The sequence below is a fragment of the Peromyscus californicus genome, unplaced genomic scaffold, assembly GCF_007827085.1.
Source record: "Peromyscus californicus insignis strain IS unplaced genomic scaffold, ASM782708v3 Scaffold_15__1_contigs__length_86483966, whole genome shotgun sequence".
Lineage (NCBI taxonomy): Eukaryota > Metazoa > Chordata > Mammalia > Rodentia > Cricetidae > Peromyscus > Peromyscus californicus.
The window spans coordinates 48,767,344-48,783,120 of NW_026294447.1; the positions used below are offsets into that span (position 1 = coordinate 48,767,344).

At 46.5% G+C, this 15,777-nt stretch overlaps 1 protein-coding gene across 3 annotated transcripts in view; it reads left to right on the plus strand.

Annotated features, from left to right (window-relative positions):
• The window catches only part of Tdp1 (tyrosyl-DNA phosphodiesterase 1), a 79,336-nt gene extending 63,788 nt beyond the window's left edge, over positions 1-15,548 (plus strand). For 2 of the 3 annotated variants that reach the window (XM_052738758.1, XM_052738757.1), the window contains exons 15-16: positions 5,333-5,441; positions 15,236-15,548. In XM_052738758.1, the coding sequence (XP_052594718.1) occupies positions 5,333-5,441; positions 15,236-15,309 (183 nt within the window). In that variant the 3' untranslated portion in view covers positions 15,310-15,548. The remainder of the gene's footprint in view (positions 1-5,332; positions 5,442-15,235) is intronic. The other variant, XM_052738759.1, reaches the window with a different exon arrangement.
• Positions 15,549-15,777: the final 229 nt, after the last annotated feature.

Below are 15,777 nucleotides of genomic sequence, written 5' to 3' on the forward strand. Positions count from 1 at the left end.
GATTAAAAAAAAAAAAAAACTTGAATAAAATCAGAAAGCCTTGACTTCAATCATCAAGTCTACTATCTTCCTTCTCTGTTTTGGTTAAATTATTATTGTTATTGTTGCTGTACTCAAAGATGGCACATAGCACAAGCAAATGATCTCTTCTCGGATGGTCTTACCATCAGTCTGATAGGTTCGGCCAAGACTGTGGTCGGGCTGGAAGATCTAGTGAAATCTACAAGCACTGTGTCTTCACCCTCCTCCTTGTCTCTCGCCACGCTGCTCTGCCCACCTGCCTCTGCCCAGCCATTGCTTGGGCTCCCACAGTTTCCCAGGAGGTCACAGCTGGGCAAGCACTCCATGTAGCAGTTCTCATAACCTCTTCAATTCTACCACACCAATCACTCCCACTAAAATAATGTGGAAGGAGACAGACTGGGAACATGCATTTGAGAAATGCCCAAGAACCAAGAAAAGAACTCTCCAGGGCACCGAGTTGGCAGACTGAGGGACCTAGATCTAAGGAGCCAAAATGCCACGTGGCGAAGGGACTTGAAGTGATATCTGAGTGGGACCCTGTTGGTCAACTAAGTTAGACTAGCCCAGTTATTTACTCACCTAAGCCTGTCCTACAGTGAGGACCAACTGGTAGTAAATCAGAGTCACATGGACCTGCAAAGGCTTTGACGCAAGCCTGGCTGTTCCCCAGGACTCACAAAGGCTGCTGCTGGAGATGGGAGCCGCACACAGCACAGAGTAGAAAGCAGAGGCCAGTCCCCTAGGCTTTCAGCCAGATCACAGTGTTGATGTCAACCCCATCATGCTGCACTGATCCTCCTCTTCCCCCTACTCCTCACAGACAGCCCTTTAGCCCCCAGAGCCCCTACTCTCCAGAGCCCTGTTGCTGTGCCCACTCCCTCCATGAGCTTTCCCCAAGCCCTAGCTGCAGGCATCTGGGGAGGGGCGGGGGCGGACAGGCCACCACCTTTCTGTGGTTTCTTTCCTTACCAATCAGCCCACCTGATAAAGTACTCCTTCTGGAGTTTACCCAGGAAAGCCCAGTACCTTGGGTCTCCTCTGTGAGTTCAAGGCCAACCAGGTCTATATAAACATTTCACATTGGCTAGTACTAACTACACAGTGAGACCCTATCTTTAAAAAATAAAATAAAATAAAAAGTGCCTCATGTAGTTTTACACTCACCATTGCTACACAAGCATGTGCTGCTAACAAAATCAGCCACATCTGCGACTTGGAGCTGAGCAGACTTCTTTCTGATTGAGTCAAGCTGCTGAGCCTAAATGATCCCGGCAATAACCAGTGCTTTCACTCTCCCGGCTTGGGGGTGTGGTGGGGGAGCCAGCAATTTGTCATGTGTGATTCATGTCCACCCTCTCACCTGGGGTTTTATAAACGCATTGTCTTAGCTGTTGTAAGTGTCTATGCCTGGGAGGATGCCTTCCTCTGTTTTGTAAAATGCCAAGCAATACCACTGTGATATATAAATAATGATAATTAGAAGACAGCCTCAAATAATTTGACATGCAGATTGAAGGGAAAAGTGGTACTTTTTTTTAATACCCTAGAATTTGGATCAGAAATGGCATTCAAGAGAAAAGCATATTGGTTCTTGTCAGACATGGATGGTTCAAAGATTCTTATGTCTGAGGTCAGACATCAGAAGAGGGAAACCGGGCTTGGAATATGTAGGGCATCAAAACTGGGTTAAGGCCATGAAGACTCTCCCATGGCTTCATGGCTGTCAAAGATGATGATGAGTCTAGGAGCCAGAGACTTTTACAATTGCAAGATTTTCCATTTTTCTGGTTCTCAATGGCAAATATGAGATCGAGTATTTGCTTAGTAGGAAGATCATAGGACCACAAATCCCAAAGATGGGGCTGTGGACAGCTATGCAAGCCAGTTGCTGTCACAGAGTACACCCTGAGTATCACAGACTCGCTTGTTCCTATGCCCTGTATCATTCTAATGCAGTTCTGATACTGTCTCCCATTACCATGTCTACTTCCTGTTTCTGTTGGGAGAACTCATGATCACCTGGCTGAGCAAACTCCAGTCCAGTCCATTACCCAAGCTGTTGCAGCTACCCCACCAATGAGATGTCTTCTTCAAAACTTCTGTAGCTCCTCTGTGTCAGTTGATGAAAAAGTTCCACTCTAACTGGACCCCTGAAGTCCTTTGGGGTGGGAGTGATGGGCAGTCCACTCAAACAAGTGTAAGCAACAAGGCAGGCAGAGAAGGTGAGTTCTTTACTTCAAGGCAGGGCTTGAAGTCAAGAGCTCAAGCCATCTCTTAACAGTTCCGACATCTCCATCTCCACCAACACCTCCAGGTTGACTCATGCCTGAGTCACTAATAACAAGATAACATACCCAGCTTAACAGGTACAAAGCACAGATGACCACATCCTTCCTCACGTAGAGAAATGTTACACACACACACACACACACACACACACACACACACGCACGCACGCACACACGCACACACGCGTCGGTGCACTCCGCACTCTGAAATGTGCCTCCTCTAAGCTTTCCCAACCTGCCCTTGAACGTGCTGCTCTCTCCCCTGGTGTTCTTCCCTGCCATTGCTGTTTGTCAAAACTGTACCAAGTTTTCAAAACCCAGCTGAAATACCATTTTCTACGGAGCCTCTCCTTAGCCTGCCACCGAAGTGAGTCATTCTCCCTTTTTTTGTGTGTGGCGTTTCTGCAGAGCGCATGGCACACACTACCTTTCACTGTCAGTCAGTGTCTTTACCACTGCTCATACCTGCCTACAGGCCCTTGGGGGGTTGTTTTCCTGCACTAGGGCACTGTGCACGTTAGGAAAGTTCTCTGCCACTGAGATGCGTCTCCAGCCCTCTTCTCTGCTTCTTAACATGCATAAGATATTTTCCCAGGTGTTAGCACAGCTGCTGTTATGCAGAAGCCATGAAAGCAAGCCGGGCGGCACTTTCATCTCTTTTGTGCCTGCAGCTCAGTGTTTCCTGCATACCCACCATGCAGCAGGACTTGTCCTGGGGACTGAAGGTGGAAACCTTGCACAGGTTGGTTGGTTGTCAACCTGGCACAAGCTAATGTCCTCTAGGAAGAGGGAACCTCAGCTGAGAAAATGCCTCCACCAGTTTGGCCTGAAGGCAAGTCTGTGGGGTATTTTCTTGATTAATGATTGATGAGGTAGAGCCCAGCCCACTGTGGGTGGTACAACCCCTAGGTAGGTGGTCCCAGAGTATACAAGAAAACAGGCTAAGAAGCCAAGGGAAACAAGCCAGTGAGCAGCATTCACTCATGGTGTCTACTTCAGTTCCTGCCTTGAATTCCTGCCCTGACTCACCTCAGGATAAACTGGAGCTGTTAGAAGAAATACACCCTTTCTTCTCCAAGTTACCTGGTCATGGTCTTTACAGAAAATAGAAACCAAACTAGGTCAAACATTAATATGAAGAATGGCCACCTCCTTTGACAAGTGAAGACATTGAGACTTAATAAATAAGAAATTGAGACTTAATGATCATCTTTCTTAGTTCCCAGAGCATGGCAGGCCTTAGCCACTCTGGGCCTCTGTAGATGCAGTTCCCCCACCTGCAATGTCATTCTTGCCACACTTACCTGCACACCTGACTCCTCTTTCAGTGAGATCGCAGTCTCACCCTTTGCGGGGAGGCATCCACTGGCCATGGCCACTCAGTCTGAAGCAGGCCACTGGTCTTCCTATAGTACTCCACGACTGTTCCTCACAGCACTTACCGCAAGTTGCACTCATTTGTTAGACTTCTCTATAAATGTATTTGTTTAGCACCTCTCCCCCACACTGTGCATTCCATAAGGACAGGAATGATGCTGTCTCTGTTGATTCATGTATACCCAGAGCTTGGTACCATGCCTAGCCTGGAAGGGAAGCTTGTTAGTCTGTCAACCTCAGGTCCATAGATGTATGCCAACAGGGACTCCAAGTCAGACTCACATCAGACAGAAAGGACCTAGACAGCCTCATAACCAAAAGTTCCCAAGTTCCCCAAGGACAAAGGACTGTTGGCTTATATAGGCTCTTGGGATCTTGGACTACCCCACAGAGGAAGGGAGCTTCCAAGGAAAGGGTAAAGGGCAGACTGTGCAGCAGAGCTTAATGTGTGTTCACATGTGTTCTGGAACATGTGTCCCATGTTCTGATGGATACAATCCTAGCTTTCCTTTCAGGGAGGCTGGGCCGATGACATCATCATTTCATAGCTGTGCTGCTGTTTGGTGTGCTGCGCATGCTCATTATTCCCGGTCCACCTGGATGAGGTTGTGGTCAGCACCTTCCCTTTTAGTGTCCTGTTATGCAAATAAGCCCACTGAAGGGGTAAGGAAGCAGAAATACAGGGTTGCAAGTAACCAGCGCAGTTACCATGCACTCTTGGGAGCTCTGCCATAGCTTCAGCTTGAGAAATACTTTGAATGAATGAATGCTTCTGTCAGTCATTCACATGGCTTAGTGAATGCCAGAACAAAGGCTAGAACTCAAGAGCGTCTGAAGCCACTGTGGGACTGCCACGCCTTCCCACACAGTGTCTGTGACTGCCCCCACCCCTGCTGGGTACTCAGAGTCTGCTGTTGTTCCTTAGCCGGCTTCTAGGACATTAGCACTGCTTGCTGTGCGTTTAGAACGTGGATGTGTTTGGGTCGTAGACAGTAGGAGTAAGGGACAGTGGAACAGACCAAAAAGCGGGGTGCCTGGATGATCCAGATCCCCCGAGAGGCGGCTGTCATGTGTTACACACCTGCACTGCACAGGCCTGTGAGAAAGAAAAAACAGTGTGCCCAGCAGCCTGGAAGGAGACACTCCCCTCCACCTTGATCCGGAGTGGAGATTAACTCTCTGTTCTAGAGTTCTCGGAATGAACCTTCCATTTTGGTAGGGCAAGTATTCTGGGACGTTTTCACGCAGGGAGTTCTGCAAACCCCCTGCCAACTGTGTGTGGTATTTGATAGAAACCAGCTCACACCCAGCACAGTTCCTTCTGTTTTGTCTGTGTGTGGGCCTTGTTAAACTAACAGGCTTTAGCTTCATTCTCACATGCAGCCTCTCTTAGTTTTACAGAAGAAAATAATTTGGGGGGACGGGTTATAGAGCATCCTTGACTAGCCAATGTTGACATTAGCTCTCAAACCACTTAATATTCTTATGGGTATCATAAAGGTAAATTACTTCTTGGGATCATCTGGCTGTTTTAGAAAACAAGATTTGGGCTGGAGAGATGGCTCAGCCGTTAAAGGCTAGACTCACAACCAAAAATATAAGAAAACAAGATTCAGTCATAGCCTCCCTCTGTGTGTCTGCAGGGCCTGGACACCTTCAAAGTGAAGCAGAAATTCTTCTCCAGCAGCTGTGAGCCAGTGGCCTCCTTTCCGGTGCCCTATGACCTGCCCCCAGAGATCTACGGGAGTAAAGGTGAGACGCAGATGAAGGGAACCACGGGCCAGTGTGCCATACTGAAGTGAGCAACCTGGGAGGTGCCCCTGGTCTCCATGTGAGCCTGGCTCCCGGGAACCAGTGGAAGCTCAGACTTGCAGAGGGGTCTGTCTTCCCTCTCCGGGGACATGTGGTGCTCAAGCCACTCGCTTCTAGAACCCATGTGCACTCGGTTATCAGGAATCATAAAGAGCTTTGCTTTATGTGAGCTGTGTGTGTGTGTGTGTGTGTGTGTGTGTGTTATAATGGAAACAAAACTGGAAAATGTTTAAATGTGTTGATTTATTAGTTTTAAAATAATAAATCACTGTATTATGTTTTGTGGCCAGTTCCAAAACTAAAGGACAAAATTGGGGTCGGGGGAAGTGGGTATCATTTCATGTTTTCAAAAGCATCTTTATTGTGCAGCTTAACAGCTAACTGCTGAACCCGCTCAGCCGCTGTCATTCAGTCTGTCATGATGTCACCGCATACACAACCTCTACACACTCACATAAAAGTGAGGTACATGATGGCGTCATGTCACTATGAAATAAATTTGATTCACAGACACACCCCCAGGAGAGGTCACCAGGCCATACTTTGAAACCTGCTGTACTGGACTCTAACTTTCCTAGAGGCCATGACCAAGTATACTTCCAGTAGAAAATCCATAGGATTGTCTATAGCAATGGTTCTCAACCTGTGGGTCATGACCCCCTTGGGGGTTGAATAGTGGATATTCTCTATGTCAGATATCTACATTGCGATTCATAACAGTAGCAAAATTACACTTATAAAGTAGCAATGAAATAATTTTATGGTTGGGGGATCACTACAACCTGAGAAACTGAAAGGGTCATAGCATTAGGAAGGGTAAGAACCACTGGTCTACAGGGTAAAACATCCTCCTCTGGGCCAGGCATCATCCCAAGGTGACCATCTTCACAGGCTGCTGGGCAGCTTTTATCACCCCAAGAATGTCAGTCTTTGAGGTGGGTTCAGGGTCATAGAGATGTGCAATCAGGAAACATTTCTAACTTCAAATGACAAGTGCTTACTAGCCAATCGTAACTGACATTCTCTGGAAATAGATGTCTCTGGGAGTGGCCAACTTAGAATGTGCAAATGTGCTAAATCTGGACAGAGAATGCTTTCTGATGGGAAGGTTTTAATGACGTCACTCCATCTATAGTCTAAAGTCTTCAGTTTCTCGGTGGAGTCAGCGTGTCTTCCCACAGCAGTGCTAACTGGGTTTTTGGCAAATTCTCTGCCCTCATCACCCTTTGGGACTTTCTTGGTGAACGAACCAAAATTCCCCATCAAGATTGTGTTGATATTTGGGGACAAAGACCTGGGTCCGGCTGCCAGTGTGCCAGCCTGCAGCCTGCAGGTGACATTGCCTAGCCTCACTAGCTGTTTACAGAGTTACGAGGATGACTCTTCTGTTGAGCTTTCAGAGTTTGTATGTCATACATATTCATTCTAGCAGCAAGGTTACATGGATTTTAACCAGAATTTCACAGAATGTAACCGCCTTAGCCTCCACCCAAATAAAATTTTAAAAAGGAGGCCATGACTCAGAATAACTTATTTATGTGCCATCTGTCCAGCTTACTAAGTGGCCTCGGGCAGTTGGTTTTCAGGCCTGTGTGTCTGAGAGTACCACTGCTTCCTACAGAGCTGTTGAGAAGACTGAGCTGACGTCTGTTACGTGCTTAGCACAGTCCCTAGTTCAACTAGCAGTCAGTCTACATTGGCTGCGTTTATCATAACTATTCTTGTTACAAGGTTTAGTTTAGTCCCGTGCATGCTGGACTGTGAATTAGTGTGGCCCCACCCCCACCCCCTGTCCTTACTGAACAGCAGCTTTTGAGTCTATCAGTCCCCTTCACCTCTGGCTTTGTGCTACATCTCTGTCTTTCCTTTCTTTCTCTATTCTTCATGTTCATTCTAAGTCAGGTTCTACAGAAGAATGACCTGGGATGGTTGCTTTGGGTCTTGCCTCCTAGGGTCTGACTGAGCCTAGCTGTGGCTAAATTCCAGCCCCATCCAGTAGTCCTTGTCTCCAGAGGAGTAGGTAAACAAGAATGGGAGAGATCACAGAGCCAGAAAATGTCCTGAAGTCCCTTCCCTTTTAGTAGCAACAACTCCCAATAACTCCAGAGTTTACCAGTGGGTAGGCGTTATGCTAGACTGTAGACAGTTAGTTAAATCTCTTTTATTTGACCAGGGAGCAAAATGCTGTACACAGTGTTTTGTTGAATTTTTTGTTTCTTAGACATTTTATTTGAAAGATACATATAAAAGAAATTGGAACATTGTGTTTTATTGGTATTATTTTATCTTCTGCATTCCTTCAGCAGAGTGTAGAATAATGCCGGTAATTCAGATATTACCTTTCACATACAGCCAATGTTCTGCAAAGCTCTGTGACCCATATAGAGGTGTTACTAAGGCAAAGGAAAATGAGTTGTTAAGACCACTTCAAAAGCACTTCATGTTTAAAAGTGATTTTTGAACCACGGCAACACACACAATGTCTCATTCCTTTTTTTTTTTTTTTTTAAATCAGAGGTCCACACAAAAAAGCTTAGCTCAGGAGTATCCCCCTGTGAAAGCTCAGCCGGATACTATCTTGGAACAAAGAAAATGATGAGAGAAAGTGACAAAAATGAGCACTCAGGTCCTGGGATGCCTTGCTTTCGGTGGTAGTTGGCAGTTCTCTACAGTTACATAGTATTGAGGGCCTACTGTGTGCAAGCACAGTGCTTTAACTCTATGGGTAAGACAGACAGATAGGAGTCCTCACCCTCATCAAGTTTAGGTTACCTTTGAAAAGTGTGCTTAGACAAATCCATTTTAAATAGGAATGGTGTTGATAAAATTATTCCCTCTTTCCCATGCAAGGGTTAGAACCCAGGGCCAGCATGTGTGGGGCGTTCACTCTGTCACTGAGCCACACAGCCTGCTCTGTAGGTTTTTAAATCTTCATCCAAATGTGTATTTTATGTTGAACGTATTCTGTACCTTTCCCTTCTCACTCCTCCCCACTCCCATTAGACCCTTTTGTGTCCCTAGACAGCTTCATTTCTCCCTGGCATGTATACATGAATGGTTTTATATGAATATATAAAAATCTAGGAACCAAATGAAAGACAGTATGTTTGTCTTTCTGAGACTGGCTTGATTCTCTCGATATAATTCCCTTTTCCTGCAGTCAACATCACCTCATTCTTGTTTGTGGCTGGAATGTTTTCTAGTCCATCTATGTAATGTTCTCTGTCCCATCCCTCTGTGCTCAGACATCAGGTTGGTTCTGTGACTGAGCCACTGTGAACAGTGCTGCAGTGTCGTGGTGTACAAGTGTCTCTGTGATGGAAAAATCACCCAGGTGTAGTGTGGCTGGGTCATACGGTAGATCTGTTTTTAGGTTTTTGAGACACTTCTGTACAGTCCATAGTATGTGGGCTAATTCATTCCCACCAGCAGTGTAGACTAACAGGTGGTGTAAAAGGGAACCCATAGTCTCTTTGGAATCAAAATCATCAGCCCCTTAAGACATGGTACTTCCATGTGTCCAACTGATGACCTCGAGTTTGGAGAGAATGCAAAGCAGGCCACCGTACCGTCTGTGCTGTGCACTCCCTTTTTAAAAAGCAGATATTCTCTGTATCATACATTAAAGAGCAAAGTGTGAGAAGGTTAGAGAACTGCCTGTCTTACGTTGACCTAGTAAGTGTTGAAAGCTAGAGATGGGGCTCAGTGTCAGAGTGCGTGTGAGACCCTGGGGCTGGATCCTCAGCACTGGAAGGAACCAAGAAAGGAAAGGGGAAAGATAAACATAGTGGAAAGAGGAAGCACATATTGCGTTTAAGAAGTAGGTAAGCATGCAGAGCTTCAAAGACATGCATTATATTCTAACTAGCTTTTTGTTTTAGAATGTCCTATATGAGGACACTGTATTTACATCATTTCTACCCCTCCATCTTCCCTTCCAACTCTTCCTGTGCCCCCCAAACCCCTCTAAATTCATGACTTCTTCTGTAATTATTAGTTACACACACACACACACACACACACACACACACACACACACACACTCGCTCACTACTGAGTCTAGTTAGTGTTGTCTGGATGTACATGATGTTTAAGGATAACCACTTAGGATTAAGAAATCTGTCAGGAGCTCATCCCTAGAGAAAACGTGACTCCCCCTCTCTCATCAACCATTGCCTCTGTTATTTAGAGGTCTCTTGGCCCCCCTGACCAGCAACTCAATGGATGGTGTCCGTTGCCTGGCACTGGAGTTTTTGTTAGATAGCCTAATGGCTCCTGCAGGGAACATCATCACCCTGTGTCAGGTAACTCCATTGAAACTGTCTGTCTGTGTGTTTTATAGACAAACTGTGTGTTATGCACACATGTACACACATGTGTATAATTTTAAGTCAGCTTATAAACTAATATGTCTCCCTGTGGCTTTGTCAAACACCCTTAGTGTTATCATCCCACCTCCCTCCCCCTCCCTCTGGGTTGCCCTCCATTTTTCCCCTTTCCCTTCATCACACCTGTGTTCTACTATCTCTCTCTATTTAAAAAAGTCCACAGGGCTATCCATACATAGTGTTTTTCTTTCAAGTTTCTGACATCACTGTGGATGCGCAAAAAAGTGCAAGGAATGTGGAGTACAAGGGTTCCTCCACGCCGCTCCCCGGAGTTAAGTCGGTATCGTGTTCCCTTTCTCACACAGCTTTCTGGTCTGTTTGAAATCTGAAGACATAATATTTTCCCCTAAATATTTCAGTGTATAGTTCCTAAAAATAAAAGCCTCTTCTTCCATAAGCACAGTGTCATTATCAGGATCAGCATTCAGATGGAGTCTCTGCTTTTCCAGTGCAGAATGCATTCACACTTCCTAAAGCACAGATCGTATGCTGCCTTCATTTATCCTGCTTTTAGTCTCCGTTAATAGGGACAGGTCCACAGTTGTGTGTGTTTCGTGGCATTTCCACTTTGCAGAGCACAGGCTAGTTATTTTTGTAAACCACTTGAAGCATCCTATGCTGCGTTTGCCCACTGTTTCTTCTTCATGAGGTCCAAACTGTAGTACTTTTGCTAAGAGAACTGCCAGAGAATACTGTGTTCATCTTGGTGCCTCACATCAGGAGGTATGTGATACTGACCAGTCCTTTTACAACTGTTGTCAACTTCGGGTGATCAAATCGGTGTCTACCAAGTTATATGTAATCTCTCATAGGCATGGTATATGTGTCTATATTAATTTAAGTAGCTGGGACAAGGCTAATAAGCTACAGGTATAAATACTCATTAGAGGAGGTCTTGACGACCTACTTGGCACCTGAGATACCAAGTTCAGATTCACCGCATACATACATACATATGTATACATACATATGTGTGTGTGTGTGTGTGTGTGTGTGTGTGTGTGTGTGTGTAATCCTCTGGGCCATTTCAGAACCATTGCTCCTCAGTGGTATAGCCTTCGGTGATGAACTTAAAATAGTTCCTTACATTCAGCGAATAGTAGGATAAGCTCAGTCTAGACTGGCCATAAGACTGTTACCCTATAAAATCTAAACTTTTCTGAGGGAGGTGGAAAGTTGATCAGTTGTCCTTTCCAACTACATTTTTAAAAACGAAAAGGTGCCGGTCGGTGGTGGCGCACGCCTTTAATTCCAGCACTTGGGAGACAGAGCTAGGTGGATCTCTGTGAGTTCGAGGCCAGCCTGGTCTACAGAGCAAGATCCAGGACAGGCACCAAAACTACACAGAGAAACCCTGTCTCAAAAAACAAAACAAAAACAAAAAAACAAAAAAGAAAAGAGGAAAAAGGGGGATGTGGTTACTCAATTGATATGATTTATTTTTAAGACCTATTTTTCCAAAAAGAAAATCTTGAGAAATAAGGGGTGTTTTGTTTTGCTTTGTTTTAATGAGGTATCTAGAAACATTTTTTAGAATATTGGTTTAGTTTTTTTAAGTCACTATGTAGACCAGGCTGGCCTGGAACTCACCGACATCCACCTGCCTCTGGGATTAAAGGCATGTGCCATGCTGCTCAGCTTTCTAGGATTTTGGTCCTTTACTGAAGTCAACATTTGTTTGATAGCATAAGCAGAAGGCTCGGCTTCTAAGAGTTCCTGGTGAGAGATCTTAGGGAAATTGCTGTTGAAATAACCATGCCATTGATCAAGTCCCTTGAAATAAGCAGCCAGCCGAGTTGTCCTTCCTCCCAGCAGACACTGCTGTGCTCTGTAGACACTCCCAGCTCAGTGGTCCCTCAGCACGAGGCAGTGAGGAGGGCCCAGTTACCAACAATGCTGCTGCTGCCCTTAGAGGCAACTGCATTTCTACTAAGTCTGCTAAAGCAGAGGACCACGGTTTGGGATTCTCCTTGTATTTCAACTTGGGTTGTTTTTATTTCCCCTTGATTTCTGGGTTGGCTCAAATAAAATGTCACTGGAACTCCTGGCTCATTAGCTCATCTTTTACCCACTCCCACCCCCTATCCCCCAACCCCAACACAACCCAGGCTACTTCCTCTGGGGAACGCTGGCCTAGGAAAGAGTTCAACCCTCAACCCTAGACCATTCCACAAAGGGTTGAAGAAAAGAGCCAGTCACCTGGCAGACAGAGGGACTGCGTGGCTTATTTGGATTTGTCTGGTTGTTGTAAACTCTGAGAGCTTACACAGCGCACAGGATGCTGATAATCCTCATCCCTGAGAGTCGAAGATCATGGTGATTACAACAGAAGCCAGCACTCCTTAAATATCGCTAATATAGCAGGAGCTGACGCAAGCTTGTGGCACAAACTAATTCACTGTATTTTCATAATCCCCTAACAGGACTACTGTAGCACAACCCCCATTTTCTAAATAAGGACTGCAGGACACTTAGGTTAGCTTGGTCAAGGTTGCAGGCATACTGGCTCCCCCTGCCAAGTCCCCTTTGACATGAACATAGACTCCCTTTCCAGAGTTAAGCTTGGAGTTAGAGAGGGCCCTAACAGCCAGAGGGAGGTGAGGTAGAAACACAAAGGTAGTGAAGCTGGCTGTCTTCCCCAGCCTTCCGGCAGAGCTAAACCTTAGCATTCTTCCTCATTCCTCACCTCCAACCTGCCTTCTCGCTCATCTTCCTGGTCTCTCTCCTCTAACTGCAAGCAGTCCTGTATCCCTGCATGAAGACCTGGTCATGTCCCTCTGCTGTTTTCATTATATTCCGGGGAGGGGGCGTACCCTGTTTCCTTCAGCCTTGGAGCCTAAACTCCAACTGGCTTGAGGTCAGCTTTGGAATTTGATCCAAGTGCACATTGCTGGTCCCCAGCACAGACCCTCCAAGCGAGTTTTCTGGGCTGGGGCCTGGAAAGATCTTGCTCTAACCGGCTGGCCAGGGAGGCCCTTACCAGCCAGGCTAGGGAACCAACCAGACACGGTGACAACTGCGTTTGGCCACCTGCTTTTCTGTCTCCCACTTGGGACTGGAAGTTCCCTCGATGAGGCTTACACATCTGACTCGCCTCCTTTCTATCTCCGGCACCTAGCGAAGTCCCTGCCATCTAGCCAGCACTTAAAAACTATTCCGAACGCATGTGTGAGCAGATTACAGGACACACTCTCTTTTGAGAGGTTTTAGAGGATTTAAGAGGATTGTTTTAAACAGGTTTCCTCCAAGCCAGTGAGTATTAATGCGGACTTCCAGCAGTCACGGGTACAAAGACACAGTAGTGTCATGGCTACCCTCTTCTCCCTGTGGCTGGTCTTCTGTCTCTCCAGGTGGTGGCAGACCTGTCACCCAGCATAGGAAATGATCCACCCAAAGATGCTGGCATTCTGCTAGTTTATAAAGCTGCAGGGGATCTGCCAGCAGGGAGCTTCCCAGGTCCTTGCCTGGTCGCCATTGCCCGCTGCTGAGGGAGAGGAGTAAATGCTGTGCTGGTCTTGAAGTTACTGGCTGCTTAGCAAGTCGGTATCATGCCAGGCATCACTGTGAAGTACTCATGGAGAGAATCAAGGTGGCCTCTGCCTTGGGAATGAAGCAGGGCCAGCGTCACCCCACAGAGCGAGATGTAGAAAAGATGTGTATGTAACGGATCCGGGCACAGAAGGTGATGTTTCCAATGGGAGAGAACAGGGGCACAGATAGAGAGTGGGAGGTCAGGTCCAAGGCCATTGGCCGCCAGGCCCCGGGGGTTGTCACACTCCAACAAGCTTAGTGGGTTAACAAAAGAGGGTTTGCTTCCAGACTTTCAAGGCCAGAGACAACAAGGATGTTGGATAATTTGTTGCGTCTTCAGAACTCCTTCAGATCCTTCAGTATGTGGCTGTTAGAGTGATTGCTCGAGATTGCTCAGCTCGGACGGGCTGTCCTCTGAGCCGCCATCACTTCCTCTGAGAAGGGGGAAGGTTCCCCAAGTCAAGTCTGCAGCACTGGGTCACGGCCTGGCAGTCCTTACGATGGTGCGACTCTGTCTACAGTAAGCACTGTGGCCCTAAAAGCCCCTCAGTCTGTAACACCAAGACGGTGATGGGGGCTTCCTTTTAACCCGTGATGCGTCGACACCCTACCCATCTCATGGTTCTTTTGAAATGGTTTGATTCTAGCCATAGCATTGTGTCCGGAGTGGTTGGTTGAAGTTCTCAGTTTTAGTTGAGAACATCAGTGAGACTGGGTTATTAGTGGCTAAAGCACTGGTCACACGAGTTTGAGGATTGGAGTTTGAATCCCCAGAACCCACATAGCTATCAGGTGGACATGGCGGCCCACTTGTAATTCCGGTGGTCAGAAGGTGGCGGGATTGCCACAGTAAGATAGCCAATCAGACTAGCTGTGGGTTCACTTGAGAGGGAAAACTGGAAGACTTCTGATGTCAACCTCAGGCGCGTGTGTGTGTGTGTGTGTGTGTGTGTGTGTGTGTGTGTGTGTGTGTAAAGGAAGGAGCTCCATTTAGTGAACATCCTCATTGTGCTAGGAGCCTTCTCAGGCACTGTTGCCGGAGTGCAGACCCAGGCCTGTGTGTGGCTTCTGTGACCTTGGTCTTCAGTCATTTATAGAAATGTCATCTTGTCGATCATTAACCTTTACTATAACAGTATAACAGAAGCATTCCGTGCGTGTGACCCAAGGCCTCTTGGTTAAATGTGACCAGCTGAGAGCAGAAATGTACCGGCTGTTGCTGCCCTCTCTCCAGCTTCCTGAAAGAAGCAAAGGAGGGCTGGAGAGATGGTTCAGTGGCTGAAGTGTGTGCTGTGCAAGTTTGAGGACCTGAGTTCAGATCCCAGCAACCACACAAACAACGACCATAGTGGCATGGACTGTAACCCCAGTGTGAGTGGCGGGATCCCTGGGGTTTGCTGGCTAGTCTGCCTCCCCCAGTAGTGAGCTAAATTCAGTAAGATCTTGTCTCAGAATATTGTCTCAGAAGATGAGGTGAGAAGTAATAATGAAGATGCCCAAAGTTAGCCCCTGGCCTCTGCACATCACGTGCACAGGAAAGGGGGGGGCGTGGCTGCTGTCTGTTAGGTCTTTGTTATGTGCCAAGTGCTCTGTCGTACATGCCACATGGCTTCATCTAGCTCTCTCCTGGTCTGTCCCCATGCTCATCTAACCCTCGGTTCTAACATGAACCTTTACAAAAACTATTGTCTGCAGGGGCTAATTCATAAAATATCCTCCACACCTTGGAGATCTGAGCACCAAATGCTTTGATCCCAGTAGGCGTGTTCTGTGATACTATCCAAGTAAATGTGATATGATGTGCTTTCTCCCCAGATCGGCCGTGGATCTGGAACATTCCTTATGTCAAAGCACCCGATACGCACGGGAACATGTGGGTGCCTTCCTGAGACAAAGTACTGTGAAGTTTGAGTGTAAGACGATGAATGTTCCTGTTTGTACTGGTTGTTCACCTCCCTTTAAATCTTAATTTGCACCCATACAAAACTCTTTGCAAAAGTCAGTCTCAGTTATGTGTCTGATGGTCATTGTCAACATCCTCCCTAAGAAAGAGAAGTGTTATTTTCTTAATTCACTTTTATATGTTCTTGAAATCAAGCTATTAAACTTCATACTGTTTAAAAATGTATATGTGCCTGGAATGAAATTGCCAATCCCCATCAAGCATGCAAAACACCGGGCATGGTGGCGATGTACTCGTGACCCCAGTGTGGGTGATGGGATCCCTGAGTTTCACTGGCTAGACAGCCTGAAATGGTGAGCTCGAGGCTCAGTGATGGTGCCAGCTTTCCAAATCAGAGCTTGATGTGGTGCTGGGTGTTTCCACTGTCCATGTCCAGAGATGTTCTTCCTTCGCC